The sequence below is a fragment of the Carlito syrichta genome, unplaced genomic scaffold (assembly GCF_000164805.1).
Source record: "Carlito syrichta isolate Samal-C Ts95f unplaced genomic scaffold, Tarsius_syrichta-2.0.1 Scaffold303177, whole genome shotgun sequence".
NCBI classification, from domain to species: Eukaryota; Metazoa; Chordata; class Mammalia; order Primates; family Tarsiidae; genus Carlito; species Carlito syrichta.
Window position 1 is genome coordinate 397,089 of NW_007247273.1, and position 18,926 is coordinate 416,014.

Genomic DNA, 18,926 nt, shown 5'->3' on the forward strand with positions numbered 1-18,926 from the left:
AGCCACCGAGCCCGGCTTACTTACTGATTTATGTGACTCATATGAGGTTTTATGCCTCACATTAAATGGGTGGTCTTTTGGGGAATAATCTGTTTCTTACATATCTCTGCTTTCCCCCTCACTTGTCTCAAATATGTTCAAATCCTACATATTTATTCAGTTGACATACCTGGGTATGGTGGCTCATGCCTGCAATCCCAGCACTTTGTGGAGGTGAGAAGTTTGAGCTCAGAGGTTTGAGTCCAGCCTGGGCAAATTAACAAGACCTTATGTCTACAGTAAATCAAAAAATTAGCAGAGCATGGTGGTGTGCACCTGTAGTTCCAGCTACTTGGAAGGCTGAAGGATTGCCTGAGCCCAGCAGGTCAAGGCTGTGGTGGCCATGAGTGTGCTACTGCACTCCAGCCTGGGTGACAGAGTGAGATTCCAACTCAAAAAAAAAAAAAAAAAAGGAATGTCCTACAGGATGCATTCCCTCATCCAGTCCCCTTTATTCAGAGCAGGGCTACTGTTGTATATGAAGACTTGTATATGAATGTACAGCTTGATTTTTAGGAGCCTGTCTTATCTAGCCCTTGCATTATATATTATTGTTCTAATATTATGTGGGACAGTTGTGTGGATTTGAAAATGAAAACATCTATGATCCTCCCTGTAAAGCTGTCAGAGTTAATGAATCATAGGTTTATTTTATTGGATTTTAGAAAAAATCCAAAGCACTTTCAAAACACTATAATGCTATAATGTTAATTTTCTGCATCATGCAATTATCAGGAGTATTTACAGTTATAAAACACATGGTTTCTTCTTGTAAATGATGCCTTGATGTTTTGTTTCTATGCTTTGACTATTTTATTCAAATTATAACTTATAATTTGCTTACTTGTCATAGTCAATGCTCCGAGGGAGAGGAGGTTGCTATAAACACACATTCTATGGAATCGAAAGCCATCGCTGCATGGAAACCACCCCGAGCTTGGCATGCGCAAATAAATGTGTCTTCTGTTGGCGGTAAGTATAAATGAATGGTTATTACCAAAGATGTAATGATCTGTGATAATCTCTGCCCAGCATATACACTCGCCTAAAAGCTCTATTTCGGTAATTAATCCTCTTTTTCATTAATAATATGTGCTTATGTATTTGGTTCTTTTTCTTGACCAGTATTGTCAAAAGGTCTTCAGTTATTTTAATCTTTTTGAAGAACTAGATTTTAGCTGGTGGATCTTTATTATATCTTTGTTTTATAATTCACTAATGTACTGTTTTTTTTTCTGTCCTTTTTCTAAATTAAGTTGAACTGTTAGCTCATTGATATTTTATCTTTTCTATAAGTCTTTAATGATAAGTTTACCTCTAAGTACTTCCTTAGCTACATTCCACAGATTTCGGTTAGCAGTATGTTAATTATAACTCAGTTGTAAATATTTTCTAATATTCATGGGAGTCTATGTATCACATGGACCAAAGAAGTACTTGTTTTTAATGTCACTCACAATTTAGTTTTTTGGAGGTTATAGTTTTGTTACTTATTTTCAGCAAAGTTGGCTTATTGTTATAGAACATGGACTTTGTAGAACAAAATATATGAACATTATTGACAAGTACTGTATGCCTAGTGTATGGCGTTTTTTAAAAGTCTATCATATGTATGTACATGATGTACATGAGTATGTATTTTTATCACTGGGTTACAATACAGCAACAAAATCTAGTCTCTTACTGATTACATGGTTATTTTATTATCTTTTTTGGCGATCCTCTTTATACATAGTAAAGCCTTTTGAGTTAAAACCTATTCATCTGATATTAATATATAACAATACTAGATTTCTTTTGGTTATTAATACGAGCTAGGCCTTTTTTTCCTTCCTTTATTTAATTTCAACCTTATATTTTAGGCATGTTGCTTTTATAAACAAGAATTAGGCTAGAGCAGTTTTTTAAAATAAACTTTTTAAAAGTCAAATTTACATACAATGAAATGTACCTATTTAAAATGTTCAGCTTAATGAATTTTGGTAATGTGTATACCTGCATGACTAGGACCACAATCAAGATGTAGAATAGTTATTCACTCCTAGTGGTTTTCTTGTACCTGCTTTCTGTCAGTTTCTCTCACTTCACCCCAGCCCCAGGCAAACCAGTTTGTTTTCTAACAATATATATTAATTTGCTTTTTCTTGGTTTGCATAAAAATAAAATAATATAGTATGCATTTTTGTGTGTGGTTACTTTTGCTTTATAAAATGGTTTTGAAATTCCTTTGTGTTTCTATATCAGTAGTTTGCTCCTTTTTATTGCTGAGTAGTCGTTGTATGGTTACACTGCTTATCTGTTCTAAGTGAACATTTGGATTGTTGCCAGGTTTTGACTGGATTTTGAATCAAGCTGCTGTGAACATTAGTGTATAAACTTTTGTAGACAAATATTTTTATTTCTTTTGGATGAACACCTATGTGTAGAATTGCTGGGTTTTTAGACATTCATTTGGAAATCTTTCTTTTAACTGGTGAGTTTAGTCTTATTTATAGCAACTATTGATAAATATTAATACGTATTTTAATTCTTTTGTGCTTTCTGTTTATCTTGCTATCCTACTTTTCTCCCCTCTTTATCTTTTTTCCTCTCTAGGACTACCTTTTTTTTTTTTTTTTTTTGAGTTGGAGTCTCACTTTGTCGCCCAGACTGGAGTGCAATGGGACTCTCCTGGCCACTGCAGCCTCGACCTGCTGGGCTCCGGTGATCCTCCTGCTCAGCTTTCCAAGCAGCTGGAACTACAGGCGTGCGCTACCACACCCGGCTAATTTTTTGATTTATTGTAGTGATGAGGTCTCGCCAAGTTGCCCAGGCGGATCTAGGACTACTTTTATGCTAAGGTATCAGTTTAGGTGTTTTGTTGTAAGAGGCTTTGCCGGTTATCTTACTAGTCATTATTTCTTCAAATATTTTTTTCTGTCCCTTTTTCACTTTTCCTTCCTTCTGGGACTCTTAATATGCATATGTTGATATGCTTGATGTTCTCCCACAGCTTTGTTCAATTTGATAGTGCTCTAAAACTCTGTTCAATTTTCTTTTTTTTTAAATTTTTTTTATCTTAAAGATGTGGGGTACAGTTCAGGGTTAGGTATACAAGTGTTCATTATGCAGGTACCTTTGTTGATGAGGTGTGTCCCTCCCTCCCCTGGCAGTTTCCCTCAACTGTCAATCCCACCCCTTCCGCCCTGGAAGTTTCTGTTCAATTTTCTTTACACTTTTTTTTCTCCTTAGACTACATAATTTCAAATTAATTTGTCTTCAATTTAATTTTTTTTTTTGTCTTCTATTGAATCCCTTTAGTGAATTTTTCATTTCGATTATTATTCTTTCTAGCTTTAGAACTTCTGTTTGGTTCTTTTTGATCATTTATATCTCTTAATTGATTTCCTCTATTTGTTGGGACATTGTTTTTTAGGTTTCCTTTAGCTCTTTGTTTATGTTTTTCTTTAGCTCTTTGAGCATGTAAAGTTTTTTTCCTAGTAGGTCTGATGTCTGTGTTTCCTCAGGGAGCATTTTTGTTAATATCGTCTGTGAATGGGCTGTACTTTTCTTGTTTCTTTGCATGCTCTGCGATATTTTGTTGAAAATTGCATATTTTTATTATTATAATGCATTAACTCTGGAAACCAGATTTTTCTTACTCTGAGTTTGTTTTTATTGCTTGCTCTGGGTTTTCTTTGTTTAGTGAGTTTGTTTTCTAAACTGTATTTGTAAAGACACTGTTTTTTGGCTGAAACTTCTCTCTGTCTTTGCAGATTGACTTTGCATTCTTTTAGAGTTTAGCCAGTCCATTTACAGCTCTCCCTTAGTCTTCACATCCTGCTTGTGCTGAGCCTAAAGTTCAGGCATAGATGAAAGTGTAGAGTCTTTTCTGGCCTTTTCTTAACATGCCTCCTGTCCTGTGTGAAGCTTTCCGAATTCTCAGATATATAAGTGCTTTTCAGTGCCCTAATTCACCAGATAATCTCTGGACTGATTTGTCCTCCCAGGCATTCAGCTGTTTATTGCTTGCCTCAACTGTAATCTTTTGACCTAGTCAGCATCAGGTTGTTCATTACCGATTGAGATCTATATCAGCTGCTAATTTTCCTCCTCCTCCTTCTCCTCCTCCTCCTTCTCCTCCTCCTTCTTTTTCCTCAACTTTTTATTAGGGAGTTTTAAAAAAATATAAGTAGAAATAGTATAATGAGCCTCTGTAGGTTTATCACCATATGGACAGTCATATACCATTTAACTCCCTTAGTCCTCATTATTTTGATACAAATCCTAGTTGTCATATTGTTTGTTATGTATATACTTCAGTTGACAGATAATGTAGAATGTAAAAATAAGGCCTTGCAGAAAAGAATATAGTCATAATTCCATAATCCCTTATTGTTTTTGTTTTCTTTTTACATATATTTCCTTGTTATCTAGCAATGTGGTGAAAAAACTAAAAGTATTTCTTTGGACATCCTGCTAAGCCAGTGATTCTCAACTAGGAACAAAAATCGCTATTTTTCACTCCATAGGGAGACTTGGAACATTTAATGACATCTGGTGACATTTTTGATTGTTGCAGCTGAGGAGAGTGCCACTGGATTCTAGTGGGCAGAGGCCAGAAATGTTGCTAAGCATTCCCTAGCACATTCCATAACACATCAGCAACATCTGATAATACACAGAGCAGCTCTCCGCAAAAAAGAATTGTCTAGTTCAAAATGGCCATTGTGCTGAGGTTGCGATAACCTGTATACCATGGTCCACAGATACTATTTCAGTGAAGGAGATCACTGAAACATGGCAGCACTGAACTAAAATGTGACTAATAAATATTTTTAGGGGTAGAGTATGTATCTACAAAATTTGAAATATTATAGGGTGAGTACTTGGAAAACAAAAGCATGTTAGCCGTAAGATTATGTAAACTAAAATATCTGGGTCACATTTACTTAGGTTGTAGAAGAAATAATCAAGTGCTTTGTGTCCTAGTTCTCATTGTTTCACATTTTACACTAAGTATAATTCCCAATTGCTTCTTAAGATTGACAGAATAGTTATTTTTTTGCAAGTCAAGGTTCAAAAGAAATAGCAGGACATAGTGGGATATGTTCTTAAGCCTTGATGACCTGTTTATATCCAGTAATGCAGTCCTTCAGTTTCTTGAGCAGTAAATTTACTCAGATTTTTAAAAAGTAAAAGATATGCTTAACAAATTCATTAATGAGATTTAAAAATATCTAAGTACAAGGAGAGATTTCACTTACTATGGCTTTTGGTAAAGAAGTACTAATATACTAACTTTTAAAATTAGAATTCACCATCTGTTTCAATTTAGAATAATATAACAAGCATGTCAGAAAAGTCCCATTAAAAATTGATTTAAATGCTTACATAAATGTTTTATTATTTTTTCCTTTTAGAATATTCTTAAAATAGTCCCCAAGCCTCAGTTTCCTACCCTGTAAAGAAGGTATTGCTTTTTAAATTGCTTAAGTGAGATTGTGTATATGACAGTGTTTTTCAAATACAATATGATATAAACAGATGTGAATTTTTCACAATGAATTTTTTACTTCATTTTGATAATATGTGAAGTAGATTGTTATGGATAATACAATATTCCACTAATTTTCAGAAAAATATATTGGGTATTATATGTATAGATATCACAGATTCGCCATTGTGTATCTCTTACTTTTGTTTCTTTAAGTGACAATTTTCTTATTTGAAATTTCAAATTAAGGTTTATATTTATCTTGAACAAATACCCAATTTTTAAAAGTGAACAAAGACTCTTAATGGGCAGGTCTCCAAAGAAGATATACAAATGGCCAAGAAACACATGAAAAGATATTCATAATATCCCAAAAGTAGAAATACCCCAAATGCCCATTTGCTGATGAATGGACAAGCAAAATATGGTGTCCATTTAAAGGAATATTTTTGGCAATAAAAAGACATTAAGTACTTGTACACGCTATGATATGGATGAACACTGAAAATATGCTAAGTGAAAGAAGCCAATCACAAAAGACCACATATAGTATGATTGCATTTCTGTGAAACGCTCAAAATAGACAAATCTGTAGAGACAGAGAGTATTAGTGGTTGCCTAGGACTGGAGGGAATATGGGGATTGGAGAATGATAGCTAAAGGAAGTGGGGTTTCTTTTGGGAATGATAAAATGTTTAAAATTGATTTTGGTGATGGACGCACAGATCTGAATACACTAAAAACCAATGATTTGTGTACTTTAAATGGGGGAATTTTATGGTATCTGAATTATATCTCAATAAAGCTGTTAAAATAAGTTATACTTGTCTTGAGTAGCCAATCTCTCCCTAACCCTTCCCCGACCCTTCCCAGCATATTGTAACCACAAATTTGCTCTCTACTTCTGTGGATTTAGTTGTTAGGTGTCCTTAGTTTCTTCCTATCTGTGACAGGTCTTTAGGTTCTTGTATTAGTTCCTTGTAGTTTCAGTATACAGATCTTACACATGGTTTTTTAGATTTATATCTGCTTATATAATTTTTTGTTGCTATCGCAAATTGTACTTTTAAGTTTCAAGTTATACTTTTTCATCGCTAGTATATAATGACAATTGATTTTTGTATATTGACCATGTATCTTGTGTATTTGTTAGACTCCCCTACTAGTTCTAATTTATTTTTTTGGTGAGTTATTTTGGATATTCTGTGTAGATAATCATGTCATTTATAAAAAGAGACAGTTTTATTTCTTCCTTTCTTTTTCTTCCCTAATTTCACTGATTAGAATTTATATGCTGAATAGGAGTGGTGAGAGAGGACGCTTTCACCAGATTTCTGGAGGAAAGCATTTATTCTTTTGCCATTAAGTTTGATGTTAGCTATAGGTTTTTCATTGATCCCCTTCAGGAGGTTTAGAAAATTCCCTTTTATTCTTAGTTTTCTGAGAGTTTATGTCATGAATGGGTATTTAATTTTGTTAGATGCTTTTTCATCTTGAGATACATATTTTTAAAATTCTGTTAGTGTTCAAGTTTGAGTATTGAACTATATGACACATTTTCCTTTTTACATGTTGCTAGACTCAATTTGCTAGATTGATTTATAGATTTCTGTCTGTTCATGGGGGGTGTTGGTGTGGGTGTGTAGTTTTCTTGTAATGTCTTTATCTGATTTTTGTATTAGAGTAAATCTAGCTTCATATAGTTGGGTCTTGTGTTTTAAGCTAGTCTGGCCATCTGTCTTTTAATTGGTGCAGAAGTTAGTTGATTCTGGCTGCTATAACAGAATACCCTAGACTGTGGCTTAAACAACAGGCATTTTGGTTGAGTTATTTGTGTTGGCCTCTCCAGTTTTTAAAAATTCATTCCTTAGCTGTTTCTACTTATGAGCTTGTTGGAAGCCTGTGTTTCATATTTAGGCTTTGTATTTACTTGTGTTTTATAATTTCCATCTCTCTGCTGATTTACTCATCTGATCTTGTATGTTTCTGTCTTTTCTATTGTAACTTTTAGTATATTAATCATAGTTTTTAAGAGATTTCCTCAAATAGTTCCAATGTTATATCATACGAGTTTGGTTCTGTCGATTGCTTTATCTGTTGGACGTGTGTCCTTTTTCTTATCTTTTTGTATGCTTCATAATTTTTTTGTTTAACGCTGGACATCTAGTTTAGGACATTAAAGACTGAGGTGAATTTTGTGTATGGGTGTTTGGAAGTGGTCTCCCCTTTTCTTCTGTTAAGCATTTCTTGTTGGAGTTGAGTAAATCTAGTCAAGAGTTGGGCTCAAGTTGAGGCTTGTTGTTTCTGGGCTTACCCTCAGTGTACCACCTGCTTCAAACTCCTTCAGGAGTTTGCCTTGGGGGCTGCTTTGTCAGAGATTCCCCCCCCCCCCCCCGGTGTCTGATCCATCCTAAGCTTCAAGTCTTCCCATTGCACTGCCTCTCAGGGAAGGTCTATCAGGTGATCTTGCAGCTCTTCTGGCAATACTGCACTGTTGTTCTGATGTTTGTTAGCCTCGTGGTGGGGACTGGGGGACAGGGGTACACATTTTGTATTGTTCTGATTAAACTTTAATCTTGGCTAGTCACTATGTCATTGGTTCCAGAGGACATGGTCTTCTCAACACTCCTGCCCCTCTGGTCATTTCTGCATCTAGCATGTGCTTCTTCCCTTCCCCAGGCAGGGCAGGTTTTTCTTTTTTTCCTTCCTCAGCTGTTTGTGGGTTTTCACTTGTGCTCAAGGGTGATATAGTGTTTGTTGCAGTTCTCTCACAGGTTAAAGCTTTTGTTCTGTAAATGATATAGGAGAGTAACTTCCAACTGGCATTTCTTGTCCTTTTCCCAGGCCTGTACCAGAAGGCAGGCCTCTTTCTGTAACAGTGTCGGTGTGAGAGGGAATATTTTCCCATTCTTACCAATACTGAATATTACATACTTTTGAATCTTTAACTGTTTGATAAATGAACAGACATGTTATTTTAACTTATAATTTGTTAGTTTTGTGTGAGTGAACGTATTTTACGATATAGCACTAGAAACATTTTTATTGACTACTAGAATCTAAGAAGGGTGATTAATTTCATCATTATTATTTGATATTTTTGTGAACATTCTGACCAGTGAAAGGGCATGAAATAGAAATGCAATAAAATATTGTATAGGGGTCATTTATAGCATAATCTATGACTACATGCTTGAGAAAGCTAAGAAAAATAACTGGAAAAATCTTAAAATTTGTAAGAGAATTTAGGAATGTGACTGGACACAAAGTAATGATACAAAAATATAATTTTAAGACTGGTAATAGCCAGATAAAATGAATAATGGAAATAGTTATTCATGATAGGATAGTAAGAACATAAGAGAGAAAAAACAACCAGAGAAGACTCAGTGGTTCTCTAAAAGGATAACACAGAATGTAGCTTTTCTCAGAACGTTCACATTCCTCCATTTTGTGTAGCATTTTAGAGCAAACCTTGGAAATGTTGGAGTGAGGGATGCCGAGTCACCCCAAGGAGATCCAGTGACTGACCAACCTCCAAGATGAACCACAGTAGCCTAACAGAGAATGTATCATATGAATGGAACTTGATCAACCATAAAAATGCATAAAAAAGGAGAGTCACAGAAATAAGCATCATTATCTGTCTAAGCATGCTGTTTAGCATGTGACTTTTTCAGTTCTGTTGATTGCAAAAAGTATGTGGCTGGGGCTACGGCTGCAGTTTTCTCCTGTTGAGCAGAGTGAAACAAAATGTCCAATCTCTTTATCTCCTTGAAGGTCAATCCCTTCCTACTTTTTTGATTTTTATGAAGGACATAGGAGAGATGGTTCTGGGTGGAGTTTCTTGTCCTATGCCCGGACCTGTATCTAGAGGCACTCTTTTTCAGGCCCTCTCTGTGTAGTACTCAAACAGAAGTGTTCCAGCTGTCCTCACCCACTTTATGAATTATTGGCTTACTTGGTAGTAACGTGGGGTGGGGACAGCTTGCCTTGTGTTTGCGTATGTCCATAGTTAACATGATTAAAAGCAGCAGAAAGCGTTCTGTCAACCTGTAACTGGAGATGACTCAGTTAGATGCCCAGCATCTCTGGGTAGAGATGTTGAATGGCTTCTCTAACTACCCCTCTGTGAAGTATCATGACTTAAAATAAGCTGGAAAATACTGCCATAAACATTTGCGTTCTCAGGAGGAAACCAACCCCGATTTTGTGATTTTCTTGGACTACTTCAAGGTAGATGACTGGCTGAGATCTTATTACAGGGAGTCTTTTGCATCTTGTTTCTAGGCACCACACCAATCCTGTGGGCACTGAATGGCGGTGGAAGATGGACCAGCCTGAAATGATCTTGAAGGAAGCCATTGGAAACCATCAGAACATGATTAAGCAGTTTAAAGGTATTAGTCTTCCCTCTATAAAGGAATGCTAATGCCTATAATAGCTTGTATAAAATTGGCAGAGGAATTGCCTGTTTGGTAGGATTTGTCAAGCTTTCTTATAGGGAAGTGAAACTTCAGAGAAATATTATATACTACATACTGACCTTTTTTATTATATCTATATACTAGAATAACTAAAAAAATTAATCCAAAGCTTAGCAATTTATAATACGATGTACTCAGCCTGTTAGTTTGCCTGGGAATATATTATCTTCCATCCTAAAACTTTTTCTATTGACTCGGTGGTTTGGTGACCACAACGCAGCCTTATGAATGGACTGGAAATTTTAGGTAATTGGAAAATTCTTAAATCATATCAGATTGTGTTGGGCAAGCATTTTTGAATGAATGCCTTATACTGAAGGAGGACTAGTGCTAATAATACATTTCTTCCACATGATCACGTGATATAGTAAGAATTCTGTCATCTCAGTTTTTAGAATTTCTTGATTCAATTGTCTTATATTTAAAGATGTTTGACTTTACTGGAGATCACTGGTTCTTAAACTTTATTGCACATCAGAATATTCTGGAGTGCTTGTTAAAACACAGATTGTTGGTTTGCTTTTTCAGAGATTGCTTCAGTAAGCCTGAGGTGGGGTCAAATAATGTGCATTTCTAACAGGTTTCTGGGTGTTATTAATGTTGTTGAACTGGGGACCACACTTTGAGAACCACTACTTAGAAAGTGATAGCTTTATAAAGTATCAGCTGTAGAAGATGAACTGAAATTTCTCAGGTTTCCTGTTAAATCTGATTTTCTCTTGTCTCTACCTTCCACTGATGGCTCCTTTTCTCCTTTATTCTCCTTTCCTTTCATATGCAACAATAAAAAAGTAATTCCAACCAAGGCTGTTTTGATACAGGCACTTTTACGGTGTTAACAACATATGTGGGAGTCTTAAGAAACCCCAGTAATTGGCATTCTGAAAATCAGATGATTCTTTTATGCAATGAAATTTGTTCCATTCAGGTCACTCATTCTTAAGATTATATTACTTCATATTACTGTTCTTACTTCTTATCAGAAATGGAGAAAAGTAATGCAAATAATGGTCCAAGGTCTGTAGTAATTTATAAAAGACAGTCAATAATTATGCTTTTATTCTATCCTTTATGAATGTTTAAGAGAAAGTTGACATGAATACATTTGTGTGTGTCTGTGTATGGACTGACTTATTTTTGTACATTTGCAGAGATACTAATGATTATTTTAATTTTTCATCTTGACTTTTAGTCTTAGGCACTTTTTGGGGGTATGGGAAAACAAATTACTGTCTCTTACTTGGATATAGTTGTGTCCCCTACAACTATAGTCTTTTAGAAAATTAAGCAAAACTATTGGTAAAGAACATCTGGAATTTGACTGCCTTTTCTTAGACTCATTGTTGGTTTAGTTAATATTATTTATCTTCAACTAAGATATATATCTTTTTAATATATTTCAAGATAAAGTCTTACTACTTTTGGATAATGTATTTGAGTTCTTTAGAAAATTAGAACCAATAGGGGGTGTATGTATGTGTGTGTGTGTGTGTGTGTGTGTGTGTGTGTGTGTAGAGAAAGAGAGAGAAATTCATTCATTTTAAGGAATTAACTTACACCGTGGTTGAGGTTTAGTGAATATAAAATCTGTTGACTGGCAGATTGGAGACTCAGGGGAAAGTGTCAGTTTGTGTCCAAAGGCAGTCTGCTGACGGAATTCGTTTTGCTCAGAGGAAGTCATTCTTTGTTATATCAAGGCCATCTACTGATTAAATGAGGTCCGTTCATATTATGTAGGGTAATCTGCGTTACTCAAAGTTCATCAATCTAAATGTTAATTTCTACAAAAAAAGTACTTTTTTTTTGAAACAGAGTTTTCCCAGGCTGAGTGCAGTGGTGTGACCATAGCTCACTGTAACCTCCATCCTTTGGCCTCAGGCAGTCCTCCTGTCTCAGCTTCTCGAGTAGCAGCATGCCACCATGCTTGACTATTTTTTTATTTTTAATTCTTATAGAGACGGAGTCTTGCCATGTTACCCAGGCTACTCCTCTGCTCAAGTGATCATCCCACCTTAACCTGCCAAAGTGTTGGGATTAAAGGCATGAGCCACTACACTCAGCAAAAAACACTTTCACAGAAACATTTCAGAATAGTTTGACCAAATATCTGGGCTTTGCAGCCCAGCCAAGTTGACACATAAAATTAACCATCACAGACAGTAATATCAGAAGCAGGGAATGCCAGTAATTTTATCTTTATATTCTACTAAGTTTATTTTGGGTTTAGTGCCAGTTGAACCCTTAAGTACAGGACAGTGTCTGAGGATGTGTATTTCCTGGACATTCTGGAATCTCCATGAATGAATTGTGTCCTAGGAAGCTTGTGTGAGGAGGAAGCAGCACTGAGGAGTAGACATTCACGTCTCTATTCTGAGATGTCCTTGATAAAAAATGGCGATCTGAATTTTGATAGTAATTTTTCTGACAGGAGCACTTTTGCAAATGCACTTTAAATGGAGATAAGTAATAAATAAATCATGAGGTAGACTTTGTTGATGCTAATAGAATGTGTTAGGTGAGTTCGGCGAGCGCATGTTCTTGGTTGTATGCTGAGCTTGTTTGAGGGACTTGTCCTGTGCAGAGAGGGGTATCTGGTAGTAACCTCAGATATACTGTATTTAGCGGGCATCTCAGATGGTTTGTCTTTGGGTTCCTGTGGTGTAAGAAGCAAACAGCAGAGTTTTAAAATGTATATTGTCTCTTAGGGGGATAGCAAGGAGAAGGAATAGAGGTTATTTATCCTGGATAAGTTAGTCCTGTGTAGGTGTTAGAGTGCATAAGCGAGAGGGAATGAGCCCCAGGAGTTCACCAACTACCACCACTTTCATTCTTAATGGCATTTATACAGTATCTATTTTACCTTGGCAATTTTCACAAAGGATTTTTTTTATATCTTAATTGATTGACTTGACAAAACGTTAGCAGCCAACCGTTAGCAAGCCATCTATTTATTTAATCAGCATTTACTAGCAAGGTTTTCAGAGTGGAACTGGCTAATATTTGTACATTGACACTCTTCAGGTTAGCAAAACAGTTCTTTAAACTAGTAGAAAACAGGTGTATGTTTGAAGGTGTGTCCAGTGTAGATAGACCGGCACATGGGCATAGGGGAGGTATTATTCATTTTATTTTCAGAGTGAATGAGAGCTCCCTTAATTATCCAGTTTTGGGGATGTGGTAGATATTTGTTTAATGCTTTTACTTCATTCTGAGCCTAAACAAGCCATTACTTTTTGAAAAGCCCTCTTATTGCTGTAATAGTCCAGTAAATCTCGCTGTAAACCTACAGTGTTAGAAAAGGAAAAGACCCTACTTATTAAAGGTTTTAAAGTGCAGAATTTGTTAGATTCCAGAGCCAGTCTGGAAAACTGGTGGTAGTATGTAACACTTAAAAGAAAAATCGTTAAATGTTTTTATTTGAAAATGATAACTTTGCCAACATTATAGAATTTTAGTTCTTCTGAATATTTGTTTTGTTTTCTATTATCTTAGCTTTTAGTAGAAAGTAATCTAAACTGTTCAAACTGATGGTTGTTGATTTTATTGTAGACATTCATTAGGAATGATATTTTATAATTTATATTTTGTAAGTCCCTTATACTAGTGTTTGCTAATGTGTCTATTCTGAAGTTTTCTAAAAAAGAAACCTGAGTTCCTCCTGCAATAAATGAAATCTCTATATTGTATGTTTCATGTGTCCTTAGGGGATAGAGTGTGAATAAAACAGATCATTCTCCTTTTTTGATAGGTTAGCCTTAGAGCAAGGATCGTAAGGCTGATACTTACAGATTGTGGGTAGTCACCCTACCTCTTCTAAAATATGTGTCCTCATCTGGGTGCAGGTCTGAGGTGGATTCTACTCTTGAGCTCTCAAAATGCAGAAATGTAACTCCAGTTCGCATTTTGGCCTCTGGCAGAGGGTCTGTTCTCTATTTTTCCCAAATCTGAACTTCTTAATAGAGATTGGCTTGGGGAAGTGACTCATCTCATGTGATGTTGAGCTGGCCACCTACAGGTGTCTTGCAGGAATCAACTTCTTTCTCTTCTTTGACACCCATATTGGAATTTCCTAGTAGAGCCCCCATACCATTACCTTGTGTCGTTTTTTAAAATAAACGAAAATGTGTGTTTTGGTTTCTTTAGTTGGAACGTAGAATACATTTTCCTATGTGAAAAACATTTGAATTTGATTAGGTGACATTGATAGTGTAGGTATATATTACAGGTTAATTAGATGTTTGGAGGTTTGCTTGATAACTAGTTTTCATTTTAATAGTATTGTATCTATGAGAATACACATTTTAGACTTAAATATAAATCCTTAGAAACACAATTCTTTTATAAATTGGAAATAACAGGCAATTTTCAAAGGTTTGAAGCCATTTTCTTTAGTTTGTTGTATTCTGGATATCTCTACTTTGGCCTTTTAAAATTTTTGTTATTTATTTATTTTCTTTATTTTTTAAAATAAAGATGTGGAGTACAAGTAAGGATTAGGTACATAAGTAATCCATATGCAGGTGAAGTTTGGACCTCCAACTGGTCCTTAACTTTCCCTGGTTTAAGATCAGGTACCATTTGTGTTGTTTCATTTCCCCCCCCAACTCCCTCCCCTGGCAGCATCCCGTGACTACTGATCCCTCCCTTGTGCTATTGTGATTAATGTTTAGGTCCCATTTATGAGTGAGAACATGTGGTATTCAGTTTTTTGTTTCTGTGATCACTAAGAATGATTGTCTCCAACTCCATCCAATTTGCTGAGAAGTCCATGATTTTGTCCTTTATGGCTATGTAATATTCCATCTTGTATATGTAACACATTTCTTTTATCCAGTCTACTTTTGATGGGCAGTAGGGTTGGTTCCATGTTTTTGCTGTTGTGAATAGTGCAGCAACAAACATGCATGTGCAGCTATCTTTTTTGTAAAAAGATTTGTGTTCCTCTGGGTATATTCCCAGAAAAGGGATTGCTGGATCATATGGAAGGTCAATTTCTACTTCCTTTAGATATTGCCACACTGGTTTCCGTAGAGGTTGGGCTAGTTTGCACTCCCATCAGCGGTCCCTTTTCTCTGCACCTGGGCCAGCATCTATTGTTTTTTGATTTACTAATGATAGCCATCTTTACTGAAGTCAGGTGTTATCTCAGTGTGGTTTTGATTTGTATTTGTCTGATGATTAACAAGGCTGAGCGATTTTTCATGTATCTGTTGGCTGTTTGTATGTCTTCTTTTGAGAAGTGTCTATTCATGTCCTCTGCCCGTTTTTTAATAGGGCTGTTTGTTTTTTTCCTTTCAGCTTGTTTGAGTCCCTTGTAGATCCTGGATGTTAGGCACTTTGGCCTCCTTTTAGAAGCCTACTCTTTTAGCTCATTAATAATGTCTTTAACTCTGGCTTGGATTCCTTTGTTTTCTAATATGTTTTCCCACCTCATGATAGAGAGCATCTACTCTCTCCCATGGATCTGATTCAATTATTTTATTATTTTATTTTTGTGTAGAATGGAGCTGGTTGTGAGTATTGTTGCTTATTTTCTCCAAGTTTCCAACTTTAGCTAAGTGGCCAGCATTGAGCAGATTTTGATAATAATCTCTGAATTTTAAAAAATGCCCCTCTTTTGTGCTGCTATTTTCAAATCTGAGGGCAATCATTGTCTTTTTGGTTATTTCACTGAGTCATTAAAATATCTTTCTTTTCATGACCTTTATTAACTTTCCCTTTATACACTTGGAAAATTAACTTTATATTGATTAAAATTGGGTCAGAATTTCAGTGCAACTCAACATCTTTTCAAAATGCTACCTGCCCCCCTTCTAAGTACCACCATGCCAGGGAGAAATAGTATCCAGAGAATAGGGTTGAAATTTTTTGTTAAACTCAGTTTTCTATCAATTTAGCAAGCATCAAGTGATTGAACACTCTTTTCAGGAATGTCCTCACTGCTGAAGATGGAAAGATGAAAAAGACACCTTTTGTTGCTAGGTGTTTTTATCTTCTATAAGCTAGAAGTGAAGTACTACAAAAAATAAAAGGTCTCCAACAGATGATTTTCACAAACTAGGTGTGCTAAAGTATAAAGATATGTGGAAATGGGGAAGAGAACACCATCTGCTAATTATTTTCTGAAACTTATTTATGGAAAATCTCAGAGTGAAGTATCTACATCAAACATTATTTATGACTTCCAGTGAGGAAGGGATTTTGGGAAGATCTTTGGCCAGTAACTGTATTGTTATGACAAGACAGAAGAGAATGTTTTATTTCTGATTGACCCAAACTTTAGACATAGGAATACTATATGCTGAGCAATATATCATGCTTATTTATGTGATATTTAGCTTATTACTATGACATTAGGATGAAAATTCTGGAATCTTAAGTTCTTGCTTTGGCATCTTTCAATGAGATAAAGAATTCTTAATCTGCTGACTATAGTTATGGTTATTCAAGATCAGAGAACTGTTGAGGATAAGAGAAATGTCAGAAAACTTTAATGACAAAATAAAAAATTAGAATAAAGCAGCAGAGTTTAGTTGTGAAAGGGTAGAGATTTGGGAAACATGAGGAGAACAGTGGTTGTGTGTGTGTGTGAGAGAGAGACAGTAGGAAATAGCATTGTAGATTTGCTGTTGAAATATTATATCTCCTATTCCCTGGACTGCCTCTTTCTTCTCTAGGAATTCTCTCCATTAGAAATTTAGAGCCATTTTATTTTCAGTCATATTTCTTTGAGGACAATGAAAGAAGACATAGAGTCTTTGAGGCCTTGTTTTTAGGAAGACCACTATAACAGCCTCTGGTAGTGAGCATGCAATAGAATGGTGCTTTTATGAGGGAGAGAACCAAGGTTTTACCTATCTTTCTCAATGCTTCACTTTTGAGAGAATCAGGATCATTTTAAATTCTCAGAATCTATTGCTTTAAAAAGTTTACCCACAGGATTTTTTTTTTTTTAATCTTGGTTTTTGTGGTTGTCTAAATGGGCAAGTATGATTGTGTTATTTTTAGTTGCAGTTCTTCAGAAAAGATGGCAGTTGGTCTCCTTACTTTTAGATTTTCCTCCTTGTTCCCTGGTTGCTTCTTGGTAGTGTCCTTTGTTGACCCCTCTTCTCTCCAGAATTGTGAGTGTCCTGGGACTCAGTCCTTGGTCTTTTTCTCTGCCCTATTACCCCTAAGACTTTTTTTGGTCAGAGTTGATGGCAACTGTGTTGCTCAGGCCGTTTTGTACAAATCAGTGACATCTCTGATTCTCTGGTGCCGCATCCAGTTCATTCAAAAGTCCTCTTGACTATCCCTTCAAAATAGATCCAGCTGGTGATACCTTCGTGCTCCTCACTGTCACCACCTTTGTCTAAGCCACCATCATTTTTTGCTTAGATTATGTAGTAGCCTCTTGGCAGATTAGCTTCTCTCCTTAACCCTTTGTGTTAACATAGGACCCAATTGGATCCATTTAAAACAAAAATCAGTTCATGCCACCCTTCTTCTTAAAACCTCATGTGGCTCACTGTGTACTTCAGATTACTTGGACACATGAGACAGCTCCCACCTTAGGGACTTTCCTCTGTCTGGAATGCTCTTCCCATCTTTGCTGTCTTAACCCACTCCCTTATCTCCTCCAAGTTAGACCTCAGCTTTTCAGTGAGTCTTAAAGCAAGACTGGCCACCTTATGTGACAGGGCAGCTTACCTCTTTTTCCTCCTAGCACTTCACATCTCCCTTGCCCTGCTCTACCTTTCGTTTTCTGTATGCTTATCACCTTCTAATAGATCATAGAAGTATATATCCGATATGGTAGCCATCAGTCATATGTGGCTCTTTTAAATTAGTGAAAAGTAAATAAAATTAGGAATTCACTTCTTTATTTACATTAACCACATTTTGAAAGTTTAGTGGTCAAATGTGACCAGTGGCCACTATATTAGATAATACTTTCCCTCATCACAAAAAATTCTCTTGGACAATTCTACTATAGAATTTACTGATTTATTATGTTTAATGTTTACCCTTTGTATCTCACTTGCTGGATTATACACTTTACAAAGGCACAGACCTTTCTACATTTTATTTACTGACAGAAAACTTTCCTCAAACGGTGCTTGGCATGTAGTAGATGATCAATACATATCTGTTTAAATCAATGGAATTACCATATTCTTTAAGGTGATTAAAATAATTGATTTTATTTTATCTTATTTATTATTTTATTTTTGAGTTGGGGTCTCACTCTGTTGTCCAGGGTCGAGTGTAGTGGCATGATCACTGCTCACCACAGCCTCAACCTTGGGGTTCAGGTGATCCTTCTGCCTCAGCCTCCTAAGTAGCTGCGACTGTAGGCACATACCACCAATCCTGGCTAATTTTTTAAAATTTAGTTTTTGTAGAGATAAGGTCTCGCTACTTTGCCCAGGCTGGTCTTGAACTTCTGGGCTCAAGCAATTCTCTTGCCTCAGCCTCCCAAAATGCTGGGATTACAAGTGTGAATGCACAACTAACACATTTTGAATGCTTATGGGCTGGACCTGGCACTGCACTAGGTATTTCATAAAGCTTATTTCATTTAATTGTTGTAAAAGTTCCATGTCTCTCTGTGCATGTGTGTGTGTAAAATCTCTGTGGAAGAGTTTAGGGAATGGGGTTAGAGAGGATGAGAAACTTGACCAAGGACATAAAAGGAACTCAGGGGTAGAGCCAGCATTTGTACCTCGTGCATCTGACTTCCAGTGACCAGGGCCTAGACAATGCTCAGACCTCCCATTCTGTGAGTTTTAGGTTAGTTTTGAGGTTCAGGTTAAGACTGCCTTTCTACTCAATTGTTCATGAGGGGATTAATGTTAATGATACTTTTTTCAAAAAGGAAATGTTAGGCTTAATGCTGAGTTGTCTTGGCAACATGGAATGAGTTTAAGGATCAAGTTTTATTT

The 18,926-nt window shown here is 36.0% G+C and overlaps 1 protein-coding gene across 1 annotated transcript in view; it reads left to right on the forward strand.

Annotated features, from left to right (window-relative positions):
• LOC103260329 (S-adenosyl-L-methionine-dependent tRNA 4-demethylwyosine synthase) overlaps positions 1-18,926 on the forward strand; it is a 169,445-nt gene that overhangs the window by 60,355 nt on the left and 90,164 nt on the right. Inside the window, exons 10-11 of the mRNA XM_021712303.1 lie at positions 893-1,011; positions 9,806-9,915. Of these exons, the coding sequence (XP_021567978.1) occupies positions 893-1,011; positions 9,806-9,915 (229 nt within the window). The remainder of the gene's footprint in view (positions 1-892; positions 1,012-9,805; positions 9,916-18,926) is intronic.